General features: G+C 37.1%; 1 protein-coding gene across 1 annotated transcript in view; it reads left to right on the top strand.

Annotated features, from left to right (window-relative positions):
- The window catches only part of MEGF10 (multiple EGF like domains 10), a 66,998-nt gene that overhangs the window by 2,046 nt on the left and 51,551 nt on the right, over positions 1 to 13,401 (top strand). Inside the window, exons 2-4 of the mRNA XM_005430705.3 lie at positions 768 to 869; positions 1,570 to 1,670; positions 6,602 to 6,694. Coding sequence (XP_005430762.1) covers positions 768 to 869; positions 1,570 to 1,670; positions 6,602 to 6,694 — 296 coding nt within the window. The remainder of the gene's footprint in view (positions 1 to 767; positions 870 to 1,569; positions 1,671 to 6,601; positions 6,695 to 13,401) is intronic.

The raw sequence follows: 13,401 nt of genomic DNA, 5'->3' as shown, positions 1-13,401 counted from the left end.
TTAAATATTTTCAAGTAAGCAAAAGAAATTATTATTATTTTATTTAATTATTTAATTAATTATTTAAATTATTAATAATTATTTAAATTATTATTCTTTTTTTCTTCTATTATGCTGAAATTTACTATTCGTTAATTTTTGATTGCTGAATAGCTGAAACAGCTAGAATTGCTGTTTGGTGATGTATCTGTAATGTTACTTTTCAGTAATTACTACTCAGGTGTATTTCTGTGTTAACATTCACTTAGTATATAAGTTCACTGGATGTATTCCTATAGGCCCAGTTTTTTTCTTGTAAAAACTTGATCCCTATAGGATCAAGTTTTTACAAGAATTTTCTCAGAAAGTCCTTTTTCTTTTCTATTTTGAGTGATAATAGAAGAAACTTCATTTTCTGTCTCCTTTACTAGTTGTTCAGTTATCGAGTTCATTAGTAAAAATTTCTACAGGAGAACACCTAATATGCACTACTTCCATTTGCTGCCTTTTTGAGTTACAGCTGTTCTCATTTTTAAAAAAGTTAGGCTGACATTACATTTCTTTGAATGTCGAGTAGTGGAATTTCATCAAATGTGTTACACTGTATAGACATGATGACTCTCTGCATGCTTATTTTTCTTTGCAAGCTTTCTGTGTCATTTTTTTAGATGTATTTTGTTATATTTTTTCCATTCTGTAACAGGATTCTGTAAAAGGCCTAATTAAATGAGACTGTACTAAAAGGATTTGCTTTATGATCTCCCTTTTTTCTTTCTGTCTCTCCCCAGTTACTCAGTTACAGTGCAAGAGTCATATCCACATCCTTTTGATCAGATTTACTACACCAGTTGTACTGACATCCTAAACTGGTTCAAGTGCACACGACACAGGTGATGTATAAATCCTAATATTGTCAATTTGCTGATAATTGTTAAGAATCTTGACTCAAAATCAAGCATCATATGTAGGATTTTATAGTTGTAGTGTCCACCCTGTCTAACTGCTGTTATCTGTGTCAGCTGGAAAATGCCTGTCCAAGCAATGTCACATAATTTTTATTAGCAGGTTTTTTGGGTGTACCATCCCATGGAGTGCTAACAGAAAGCAAACAGCTTGGGAAAAACTAAATCCTCCAGACCTTGCAAGGTGTATTTGTTCAGAAATATCACAGGGAACCCTTGTAGCTTGCAGTGTTGTGTTCTGGGGGAAGTGAGTGTATGCTGCTTGAAAGAAAAGTAAAAGGATTTGTTACAGAAAACTTCCTGTGCAAGCAGAAAGCAAGCAAGGATTGAATGATTAAAAACTGGTGACATCTGTAAAGGGCATTTTCCTCAGAGTAATATGCCCATAAGTATGAACCATCACAAGTGAACAAGTCCCCATTCTTTTCCTGTTTTTTGACCACCCATGAACCTAAGGCATGTCAGGAAACCCCTCGGACTCTTAAAATCAGCAACAGATAAATCAAGACAACTTGGAGCACTTTTTTTCTTTTCTTATGACACCTGAATGTTTTTTAAGATGTGTAAGAACACATTGTGTCTTGCCTCTGAACCAAGGTATGTGACAAACACTCCTTCCTCTCTTTAGGATCAGTTACCGCACTGCCTACAGACATGGCGAGAAAACGATGTACAGGCGCAAATCCCAGTGCTGCCCTGGATTCTATGAGAGCAGGGAAATGTGTGTCCGTAAGTTCAGCTTTTTATTATCATTTTTTGGCTGTGAAACTCCTTCACTGTGCTGGTGGGACTCCCCTCTGATGGGTGGCTTGTGGAGGCCGGGTTGCAGGAGCTCAGTTACTCACCAGTGATGCATTTGCAGCTCTCGTTGGAGCCAGCTGGGGCTGAGGATGGTGACAGGATGGACGGATTTCAGATTTCTGAGTGGCCAGCCAGCCTTGATGTTCTGGCTAATGATCATGTGGAAAATGCACTGTGCAGACATCAGTGTTTTAAACACAAGGTTTAAAACAAGGGAATTGGAAGTCTTTTCTCCTTGGAACAGACCCCAGCAGATCCTCATGCTGAACCTCTCTTGGGCATACAGGAGTCTGTAACAACTCTTTGGAGGTCTCAGCACCTTTTTTTGGGTGGCACACACCTCTGTCTCCTCATCTAACCCAGAATTGGGAAAATTTGTCTGGCGAGTCTGGAGGCAACCTTGGCTCAGTTCTTTCTCTCTCATTTGGCCTTGTGCAGACCTAGGGAGGTCTTAAAATGGTGTTTGATAAGAACATGTTTTATGTCCTGGAATTTGAAAAAAAAAAAGCTTTTATCCAAAACATTTTCTGCTTGTGCAAAAGCAAGGTCAAAATATTTTTTAGAAAACTAATCTATCTGATATCAGATTGGCAATTATTTCAGCTTTTTTTTTTTTTGTAATACGTGTACATTAGACTTACAACAACCAATTTGTGACTACATTTGGTTATTATACAGCATGTATGAATAATGGTATTTAATTTTTTTATGAGGTAGAATACTTTTTGAAGTGTGTTACAGTTTGACTCGTGATGTGATGACAGGTGTGATGGTGATTCTCTTATGTGACAACAGCTTTTACACAGCTATAGCATGTGTAGTAAATTCATTGTGTTAACACAATGATATTCAGAACCTGAAAAGTTCAAATACCATTGGACATACTAATTTTTTCAGTTACTACATTAAAATATGCCTGATCATGATACTCAGGACATATCTGCTCTGACTTCTGAAGTGATTGTGGAATGCCTTAGACTTTAAATGATGTGAAAATACAGATCCTTCAGTGTAGCTGAGTTTGCATTTATTTGACCTTGGAAGAAAGAGAGAGGCCTTCAGTCTTCATGATCTCCAGCTGGAGCGTTTCCATTGCTGCAATTTTATTTCCATGCTGGGTGGATTATTTTGTTCACCTAGTGGAAGGATGTAAGATGCCTCTAAAAGGCTAAAATCCTTGTGTTGTTGTTGATATTTTGTTGGTTTTTTGTTCCTTTATTTGACTTCTCAATTTAGAATGGTAAATTAGAAAAGTCTCCTGCTAGATGGTTTTGGTATGACTCAACATTGGGTGAATTGAAAGTTCATTGCTGCTTCTCAAAAATAATAGTAATCTGTGTTTTACTAGTTGTGCCATTTCATTTCTTCCTGTGGGTTGACAAGAAATTGTATTTTAATTTTAAACCCAACATTATATGCAGTCAGTACTCGGACAGTTTTGTAAGAGTGTAGTAAGTACCAATTCACTTTCACTAAAAGAATGTGCTTTGTGCTGTCCTCATGAAACTCCTGTTTACAGAGGATATAAATAATGCACAAATTTCTCCACTACTGCCAGCACTTCTGTAGAACAGTAGGTTAACTGGAATTCAATCTGTTATTTTACTCTTATGTTTAGACCTGATGCACTTTCTGAGATAATCTAAGTGCAGTTTATGTGCAGATACAAAGGCAGAACAGTAATTCTGTGAAGTTCTGTTAAGGAGCTGACTCCTGGCAGCTCCACCCCAGGCTGAGTGATTGGCTAAATTTCTTATTTATTCCAACAAATTTCCTGCCACTTGTCTGCTACTATCAGTGGCAATCCCCATGAGATTTGGCATGTGAATACTAGGCTTAGCTACAGACTAGAAACTTTTTCAAAAAGTATAATATTTTTTTTAGCATGTTTCTGAAAAGGAAGATTTCAAAGGTTTTAAGACATTTTCCAGTGGCTTTCTTGAGGATGGGCACAAAAGCAAAGTTTGATTGTTCCTGACACCTTGAACATTTACCTCACTTAGTTTCTAACACTGTCATACATTTCTAAGAACCTTAATGGAGAACTATGCCTGTTGAATTTCCTCAAAACATGAAATAGAAAATGCACCATCCATCCTAAGGTATAACTGGATATCGCTTACTTTACTAGCAATTAGCCATCAAACACAGGAAACAAGGATCAAACAAGGGGTATGTTCTAGTGTACAGTGTAAGAGTGAAGGATTTATTTGAAAAAAATATGTTTATAATGTAGTTTAACAGATAATTTATTTTTTCCCACGACAAATGCTCGTTTCAATTAATTTGGAGGAAGTTGGTGTTAAACCTTGCAGTCATTTAATTTATGTGCATAATCACATCCAAAGTATTTCAATTTTATGTTAACTGGTTTATGGCTGGCTTTTCGAAGTGAAAAAGCAACAGATCCTAAAATGCATGCATAAACTTACATCAAAGATAAAAATACATTTTTTCAAGTTTTCTTTTAGCATCAGATAATGAAGGCAAGAGTGTAGAAAAGATCTTGAAAAAACAATAAGGCACAAAAAAAAAAGGCAAATAAGATGTAAAAGCCAACATGCAGGAGTAAATCCAGATTGCTTTTCATACAATAATTGAGCTTTCCCCTTCAAAAAAAAAGAAGATAGGGCAATTGCTGCCAGGGAGTTTTTGGTGCTTCTTTACACTGGTCAGTAAAAAAAGAAAACCCTTAACATAAAGTTTTTCACCTGCACCTGCATGAAAGTATTTTTTTTAATACCATGCCAAACAATTCCATAGAAAACCAAGAGAAAGTAGTTCATCTCTTCCTGGTGTTATTTATGTCTTTTCAGCTTCTTCTGGATGATTTTTATGTTGTCCTCACCTCTTTGTAGTTCTGTGTAGTAAGTTTTGGTTCTCTTATCCCCGTGTCCACTGCATTATTTTTTTTTTGACATACGCTGTCTCTTACTGATGTAGGATTCACTTTCCAAGAATCAGTTAGCCCAGAAGGTGTCTGGAGAATAATTTCTTCTGCATAGGGAATAGGTTTTTATGTATATCCAGAATGTGGATCCGTGTTCTGACCGTGGCATGGGGGGCAGTGCAAGGAGCTAGGTCTCGTTTCTTGCAACTTCTTTATTTTTCTGTTCTGCTCCAGCTGTCTCATAGAGGAGGTGGTGGAGCATTGCCTCATTGTATTTAAGGCTCAGTGCTCAGAAATTTGGGCTGGGGATGTTTGCATTCCCTGGGTTATTCCTACAAGTGCTCACACTGCATGTTTACAGTGACCTGCTGTTGCCTCACGGCTTGCTGGCAAGGTTTTTCACACATTTGGTTTGTGGAGAGCCTCAGTGCCCAAGGCACCACTAACTAGGAGGGAATCTTCAAATATACAAGTGAATCACGTCAAGTTACAAGACTAATGGAAAATTGTGATGTATTATTTAAACTCAGTCTTTCCATAGCACATAAATAGGCAACAATGCTCTGTCTTAATGCCTTGCTTCATCAAATGTTTAAAAATTATTATTGTCCCTGTTGATTTCTAATGAAGATCATTTTAATGCACATCTAAAGAGTAGCTTGTTAGAAATAGTTGAGAATGAAAACCAAAGGCAGTAAAAATAAGCAGTTAGTGGCTGGGATCCCATATAATCAAAATTTTTTATTTTATTGATTTTTGTGTGGTTTTCCTTTTTCTTGGACACACTGAATGTAAAGATGACCAATGTGCTTCATCATCTTTAATTGAGAAAAACCCAGAAGTTGCAAGTGTTTTACCTTAATACCTAATTACTCTAGAACATTTTCAATCATTCAGAACCACCGTGATTCATATGTAGCCCCATTAAACTTATTTTTAGCATCTGCTTTGTCTTTTTCCCTTTGATAACTTTATATACATTTATATAGCAGTCAGATTTCCAGTTTCTCTGGAAATGTTGGTACAAAGAAAAATCTCATCCTGTGCACATGTTCTAAGTTTTATTGTTGTTTAAAGTGGAAGGAAATTATTACAGCACATGTATTTTGGAAAATTAGGGGTACTTTGTGATTAATGTGATGACAGCAAATTGTTGCTGGTCAGAGATTTTTCCTCTGAGGTGTATTATGTTCTCTCATTGATAATGCTGGATATCAAAGTCATTTCAGTTTTTTCTTTAGATGTTTCAAACAAAAGGTCTGTTTCAAAGGAAGACTTATCTTAGAAACGTGTTAGCGAATCATAAGAAAAAAAGAAAATAAGTGCACCCTGTTTGGCACTCAGAATAAAGGTTGCAGTGATTCATGAGGTTTATATGTCATGCTTTACTTCAATCACTGCCACTGTTTGTTTATTCTTCAATTGAACTGTGCAATCATTTGGAAAAGTTGATACTAAAATATCGGTGTGTTGCAAATCTTATTTTATCCATGCTGTTCCAAAAGAGCATTTCTTTGGATGCCTGCTGAAGTTCCCCTCTGTTTTTTCTTGGCATGAGGGTTTGCTGCAGAGAGTCAGAGGATGGTTGAGGTTGGAAGGGACCTGTTGGAAGTCATCCCATCAGGCAGGGCCAACCAGAGCCTCTTGCCCAGGACCATGGTCAGATGGGTTCCCAACCTGGATCATGCTTTGACTCTTTTTTCATTAAATTTGGACCATTTCCTCAGAAGTGTTTGAGTAATACTAACACATTTTTAGCTGGAATCTTCAAACTTAGGAGAAATGGAATAGACTGAAGTAAAATATATTTTTAATAGATGCCACCAAATACACTGGTATTTATTTTGCTTTTAAGAGGTACTTGAGACACAAAAGAACGGGGTTAGGACTATTTTAGAGTATTTTAAAGAACGTTTTTCCTAGTGGTAGGAGTTCTGTAATTGTTTTGTTTTATTCCCTTCTCTGACAGCTCACTGTGCTGATAAATGTGTCCATGGCCGTTGCATTGCTCCCAACACCTGTCAGTGTGAGCCGGGCTGGGGAGGACCCAACTGCTCCAGTGGTGAGTTTTCACCTGCTTCTGCCTGTCTTGTACTCTTTCCATGGTGTTGTCCTCTCTTTTAGACAGATAATCATCAGTTCTGTGCTTGGGCTTTTGCCCTCTGATCAGGGCTTTTTTCTGAGTTATCAGGTTACTCTCTGTAACCTGATTTTCCTTCATTTACTTGCAAACACTGTTCCCACGTAGCAGCACTAATGAGCTTTTTTTTTTTTTTTTGGTACTCAGAGACATGCAGATTGCACAGTATCTGGAGTAAAGACATAGTTTTATTTTACATGTAAGAAAACCTCACAGTTTTCCTTTTACTAATGTGTGAAATTTGATGGTGCCAAGTCACATTTAAAAGCTATGAGGAAAGCCTTCCTAGCAACTCTGTCCTCCTTTTTCACTCTGACACTGACTCAACCATTTTTCCCTGCGCTCTTCACTCCCTGAACTCTCAATGTCTTTGCATTGTACTCTGGTCAAATTTCTCCTACTTCCTTCTCCTTTCCCTTTGCATGTGAAGGAGATGAGGAGAGTAGTATTGTGCAGAACACAAATCATTATCTTTTCTTCCCTTTGGCTGAAATACAGTTTCTCAGAGTAATTTCCCAATTAATTATAATTCTTTATTTATTCCAGCCTTATGGCTATCTTTTTGAGGTCTTTAAAAATGTATTTTTGAGGCTAACATAAAACCACATATTTTTTTACAATCAAGCTCAAGGTGGGTCTCTGCTAGTGATTGAGCAGTTGAAAGAAATGTATTTTAGCCAACAATAAAAACAACTGTATTTACAAGTTAAAGTCCCTAGACCTTGTAAATCTCTAACCAACAAATTGCAAAGATACTACACTGCTAATTTACTTGGTACATGATTCCTATAAAATTAACAACTCTCATTTATCTTCCTGAAAAAAAGGAAATCTTTTTCTCTTCAGTTTTTAAACATGTTGCTATCATAATTCATCTGGAACTGATCTGTTGTTCCAGCAGCATATTTGTTGGCACGAGGAAGAATTTAACTATTTTTAAATTAACTACTACATTTGTTGTGTAGTTTTTGTGTGTTCTTACATAGGATTCATATATAGCTCCAAAGAAACACCCAAGTTTTGCATAAGGCATAAAACTGAAAGAGCCATTGTTCTTTCACAACAGAGTGTTGCTGCAAGACTGGTCTTAATCTGATGTACTGAATTGTCAAAATAAATTGTCAAAACATGCTATCTTTCTTTCTGAAAACCTTATGCATTAAGCTCTTCTGTAACTAATCAAACATGCAGAAGAAATGTGAATCATTAGACAGCACAGATTGCAAAAATACTGTTATTTACTGAGATTTTTCAAGCCTGAAAGTGTGCTTTAGATGAGACAGGAACCTCTAAATCTGTCTTTGGAAGTAACCCTTCCTCTCACAGGATTTCTGTCTGGTATCATTCACTCTGAGGACATGTGCAGCTCTTTTCCTCTGCTTCTTCCTCAGCTGGTTGCTTTTTGTGTACCTTTGAACAGCGACCTCTGGAGAGGCTGGGGATCCTCTGAAGGCTCCTGGGTTACCTGGAACTGCCAAAATTTGTTTGGGATTACTGGTGTAGCCATAGGAGAAGGGGGGTAGGCTGAGGAAGGGGATATTTCTGTGCACGGGCTACAGGAACATTTGTCCTGGGATTTATCCCCTTCTGCGTGGACAAACCTAAGAAAGTTGCTGATTTCAGTCGTTTGTCCTTCTGAGCTTGAGAGCTGATGTTTGCTGCTATCTGTCCATGATTTCCTTGTCTGAAGAGCAACAGCACAGGTCAAACTGAATTGAGGAATAATGGATAGTGTTGGAAATAACAGAAAGTGAGAGGGGCTTGGCTTTCTGACCTTTCTTGTTGCCCTATGTAAAAGATTTTGATGCTCTGCTTTTAGTTGTATTTTCTGTATGATCCCCAACTTAGTTTTAAGTTTTAGTCGCAGAAAGGTACAATGATAAAAATAAAGATCTTTGCTTTTTTAAAATATTTTTTTTATATAGCAAGTTATTAATTCAGTAGGAATATATGCATGTTGCCCTACTGTAATAATGTCCATCAAATAATAATTTTCATTACTTAACTAAGTGGTGGAACCATATTTGAAAGACAGGCCATTGTCTTTGTAAGGCAGAGGTTCAGGGATTTTATGGCTGCTGATGACTAGATAAAATGCCCTGTCTGAAAAGGAGATATTATTCTCAAAGGGTGAGGTATTAGGCCAACTTCCAGATGCAGTTGTCTGTTCTTTTTCATGGATTCACACATATGGGAAGGAACTGTTCTACCTAGGGACCAAACATTTTGTAAAACTGCAAAATGAAACATTTTCTTCCAAATTGCTGTCCTATCTCTATTGGAATTGTTTATTCTCCTTACAAAGGAATTTTATCTGCAAGTATCTGAGGGCAGATTTAGTTCTGTTACAGCATCTGCCAACCCCCAAACTGATTTTTATCTGTTGTTTCTCAGGAGGGAATAAATTTTTTGGGTGACTCCCATTTCCTTTTGTAGCAAATATTACCTCCTTATTGCTATGACTCCTTGCCAGTTCCTGAATGGTTTAGGTTAGTGGCTGCTCTCAGTTTAGGGAGAGGAGGCCTTAGGTTTGACCAGAGTGCTGAGCCTGTCTTTTTTCAGTGCTCAGTTCTAACCCAGACTATAACTCTGCTCCTCACCACATCCTCTGCCTTTCTGAAAAAATTACATCCCAGCTGAGTGGGAAGCAGGATTGGATCTGTTCTTCAGCAAGGAAAACCTGAGTTGTGGCCTAGCAGTTTTGTTAATTAAATAACGTATCCTTGGGGAACATTTCCTGCATAAGGTGTAATTTTTCTTCAGTTGTTTTCTTTTTATTTAAAGGGAATAGAGTGTATTAGACAGTGAAAGTCAGTGTGAGGTGGTCAAGAAAGTGATAATGTGGATTTATCTGAGAGGAAGCACCACTTGGATCAAGAGATCATTCCTTTGTAGAACATTGCATTCTGGTGGGAGAGATGACAGTCATGCAAAACAATTTATTCTAAAGCAGATTTATTGACTGAACACAATAGTCAGGACAAGGGGGTGGACAGAAGATGTGTTGAGTGAGAGAAGCAAGTCAGTCAGAACAAAATCCATAAGTTATCAGTCCCCCTTTGAAGAAATACTTGTGAATTCCAGGAATATAAATTGGACAGTTCTGGGCTAGGGACAAGTGCAGTATAAACAAAAGTGCACAGAGTACTAAATGTAGGTTAAACAAATAGATTTTATTGAAGAACAAACAAACTGACGCAACTTTTCCCTCCCAAACTAAATTACTGTTTTCTCAAATTTTTAACTGGCACGTGTCTGATTGGGTTGTTTTTAAGAATGCTTTTGAGTACAGGTTGAGAATAGAATAGTCTTCTGAAGAAGTTGTGCTAATAGTTGAATTATCTGCTAATGTCTGTGTAGATGTGGAGGTGATCAAACCCTATTGTACATTTGTAATTTATGTTTTTCTGCCTGTTTTCTGCTCACACTCATACAACACTACTTTATATCTATTTATAAATGTTATTTATTTATATAGTTTATATATATATGATATTATTTATATTATTATCCATATTATAATGGATAATACGTGGACCTGATTGTCAGTTTTGAGTGGGTGTGCAGTTCAGTGGGTGTCCCATCCACAACCAGGACATCCATTTTGTTTTTCTTCTCATGCCTAGCAGTCTGCAGATAATTCCTTCAAAATCAATAGGACACTTTCTGGATAAGCTGGAGCAGAGGCAAAAATCAATATTACACTGACTAGTCTGAAATTGTTATAGCCTTGTGATCCCCTCCAGCTGGCATGAGTGGTAAAGCAAAAAAGGAAGTGACATGTCTTTGGTTTGTGACAATGGGAGTGGGATTCTTCCATTTTTATTGTGCTGAAGTAATCTTGATACTTGTTTGAATCACTGGGATTCAATTTGTAATTTGATTCTGTTGGTGATTAGCAGAGCTTTATTGGGACTATAGTCTGAAGTCATGGGAGTAGAAAAAGTGGCATGAAGACATAATTTGTCTCTGGGGTTTTGTGAAGCATGAGAAGAAAATTGGATTTTTTCCTTAATACATTAAGCTGCAGGTCTTGGGCTTGCACCTCAGAGAAACCTTTACCTTGAAATGGGTTTTATTAAGGTAACTTTTAAACCACAGTAGCTCTGCTACTATCAGATTTCCTCCACAGCCGTGGGTGTTTTGTAAAGTTCGCAAATTCTGTGAAAATCTCGCTGTTTTCTTCATGGGACTTGGCAGATGCAGGCCACGGCAGAAACTGGATCCCTTGGCACTGCTGTGTGTGAGACACTCACGTGAGCCACGGGCAGTGCCAGTTTCCCAGTGCAGCCTGGATTTCCTTTAACCCTGCAGAGGTGGATGTGTGACTTTCCCAAGTGAGGCAGCCCCCGTGGAACCTGCCTGGAACCACCTTGCACACTTTGATGGCACAGAGTCCTCCTAAACTGAGCTTTTTCTGCTCCAGGGCATTGCTTTCCCTTTTATTTTTCCTTTTTTTTTCTTTTCTTTTCTTTTTTTTTTTTTTTTGACTAACGCAGCTTGCAAGATACGCTTAGGGAGTTAGCTCATCCCTGAGTTTTCCAGGCCATCCAGCAGGCTGCAGAAATAAGTTCTGGTTTTAACCACATCCTTGCATTAGGAAGGCTTGGTTCCCAGAACTGGGGAGCTGGTAAACACACAGGCAAAACTGCAGAGTGTCCTGGCAGACAGCTATTTTACTTTTATGGAAAGTGTGGAGAAATAGCTTGTTCAAGTAGTGCAGAGCTGCCCCCAGCCCAGCGCCCAAGCAAAAGTGCCAGCAGGTCACAGACAATCTTAAATTTGACCTGTTAGTATTTAATGTGTCTTCCCTATGTTCACTGCCCATAATTCTTCTGTAATTATTGCTGCTGTAACTTCCCTGACTGACTTCTCCTCAGTTTTTCCAGCTGAACACATCATTTTCCCCTTTAAGGAGGCTGAATACCTTTGAGTTGAGAAACTAATGCACCAGCAAGTCAGATGAGGTGCAAATAGGAAAACCAGATATTAATGGAAGTTGCCATCACCTTCAATTTTAACAGTCACTGCAGTGTCACTGTGGTAGGTGGCATCAAAATTTCCAGGACTACATAGAACCTCTGCTTGCCTGGATGTTCAGTACAGCTATGCATTTGAAATAATAATATTCTTATGTTTAGTATGTCTTTGGTGCTATGAACCATTTTGGTTTGGAGGCCCTAAGGAAATTAATAAGTTTTATGGCGATGTGTCAGAATTTTGCTTGATTACAGTATCACTCTTTAAGCAAAAGTAGAAACAAAAAAATTGCTTTCTACAAAACAGAGTTACTAAATTTACTTAGATTGAGATTTACTTAAAGGAAGGCATTCCAGTAAATGGTGATAGTTTTATTGCTTTGTAAAATTTTTTCTGGACCAGAGAAATTTTTCATTTCTGCTTTTCAACGTTTTGGAAACCCAGTAATTCATACTGTTTGCATAAGCTGATTTTTTGACTAAGGTCTGTGTTGGTTGTTTTTTTTCCCCTACTAACGGTGCCTAAGTATTTTAAGTGCTGATTTCATTTCAATCTGCCTTATATATTGGTGAACTTATATATTTTCAGTGGCTCGCTTAGTAGCTTTTCAGGGATGTGAGGGATACCATTTGTGGCCAATTAAAAAAAAAATTAAGATGACCTTCAAGTCATTGCAAAAAAAAAAAAAAAGGAAAGAAAAAAAACTAACTTATGGTTCTACAAGGATATCTGTGCAAAATCAGGTCATGGGGAGGATGTAGTACAAACAGGTTCTTAAAAATTTTCCTGTAATAATAATTATTTTTAACAGGTTTTATCTCAGTAACATGATAAAATGAACACCAACAACCATCTGTGTGTGTTTTCCTTATCAATTATCCATCCTTGTGTTCTGCTGTCCAAAGCACTTTAAAGAGTCTTGGAAATTTATGGCATGTGAAAGGCATATAGTTCCAGTCTTTCATAAGATCTGAAAAACACATTTTCATTGTTCTTCCACTTCACGGATCAAAAGGCTTTTATAAAGTAAACAAGAAAAAAACCCTGAATTAAGTTTAAGCTTAGCGTTTTGAATAAAAATCCTTTCTTATACACAAAACAAAAAGTAACAATGAAAAATATGCCACAGGCTAAAAGGCCTACAGTATTAACAAATGCAATCAGAGAGAAACAAAGGACTGAAAGAAAATTCCAGATCCAATAGAAATGGCATTCTGGAAAAAAAAATTCCATGCATTTTTGTGTCTGGGATGTAGGTAAAGTAGGTCTTTTACTAGACATTGGTATTTTATAATTATTATGAATGATTCTGTGAAGGAAAAATAGAAGTTTTTATTAATATGCATGTGTCATTTTCATAGCATTTTGAAATTACTAGAACAGAGCAAAATAAAAAAAATTATATGGAGAATAATCCATGGTTTTATGAAATAACACGTTGAAGGTTTTCAACAGGATGTTTTTATTCTGGTTTTCAGAGTAGCTGGCTTTGTTTCCTGGCTTTTTTGACTCATCTCTGAAGTTTCTGTTTGCCATGTTCCACATTTGCTGTCCAGGCTGACAGACAGGCTGATGTCACCAAGATGTTAATGCATCTGGTCAAATTTCAAACACACTTTGAATATTTATAGCTTTCAAAATCAGCAGGA

The sequence above is a fragment of the Geospiza fortis genome, unplaced genomic scaffold (genome assembly GCF_000277835.1).
Source record: "Geospiza fortis unplaced genomic scaffold, GeoFor_1.0 scaffold772, whole genome shotgun sequence".
Lineage (NCBI taxonomy): Eukaryota > Metazoa > Chordata > Aves > Passeriformes > Thraupidae > Geospiza > Geospiza fortis.
Note: the sequence above shows the minus strand (reverse complement) of the source record. Positions and strands in the feature narration are given on the sequence as shown.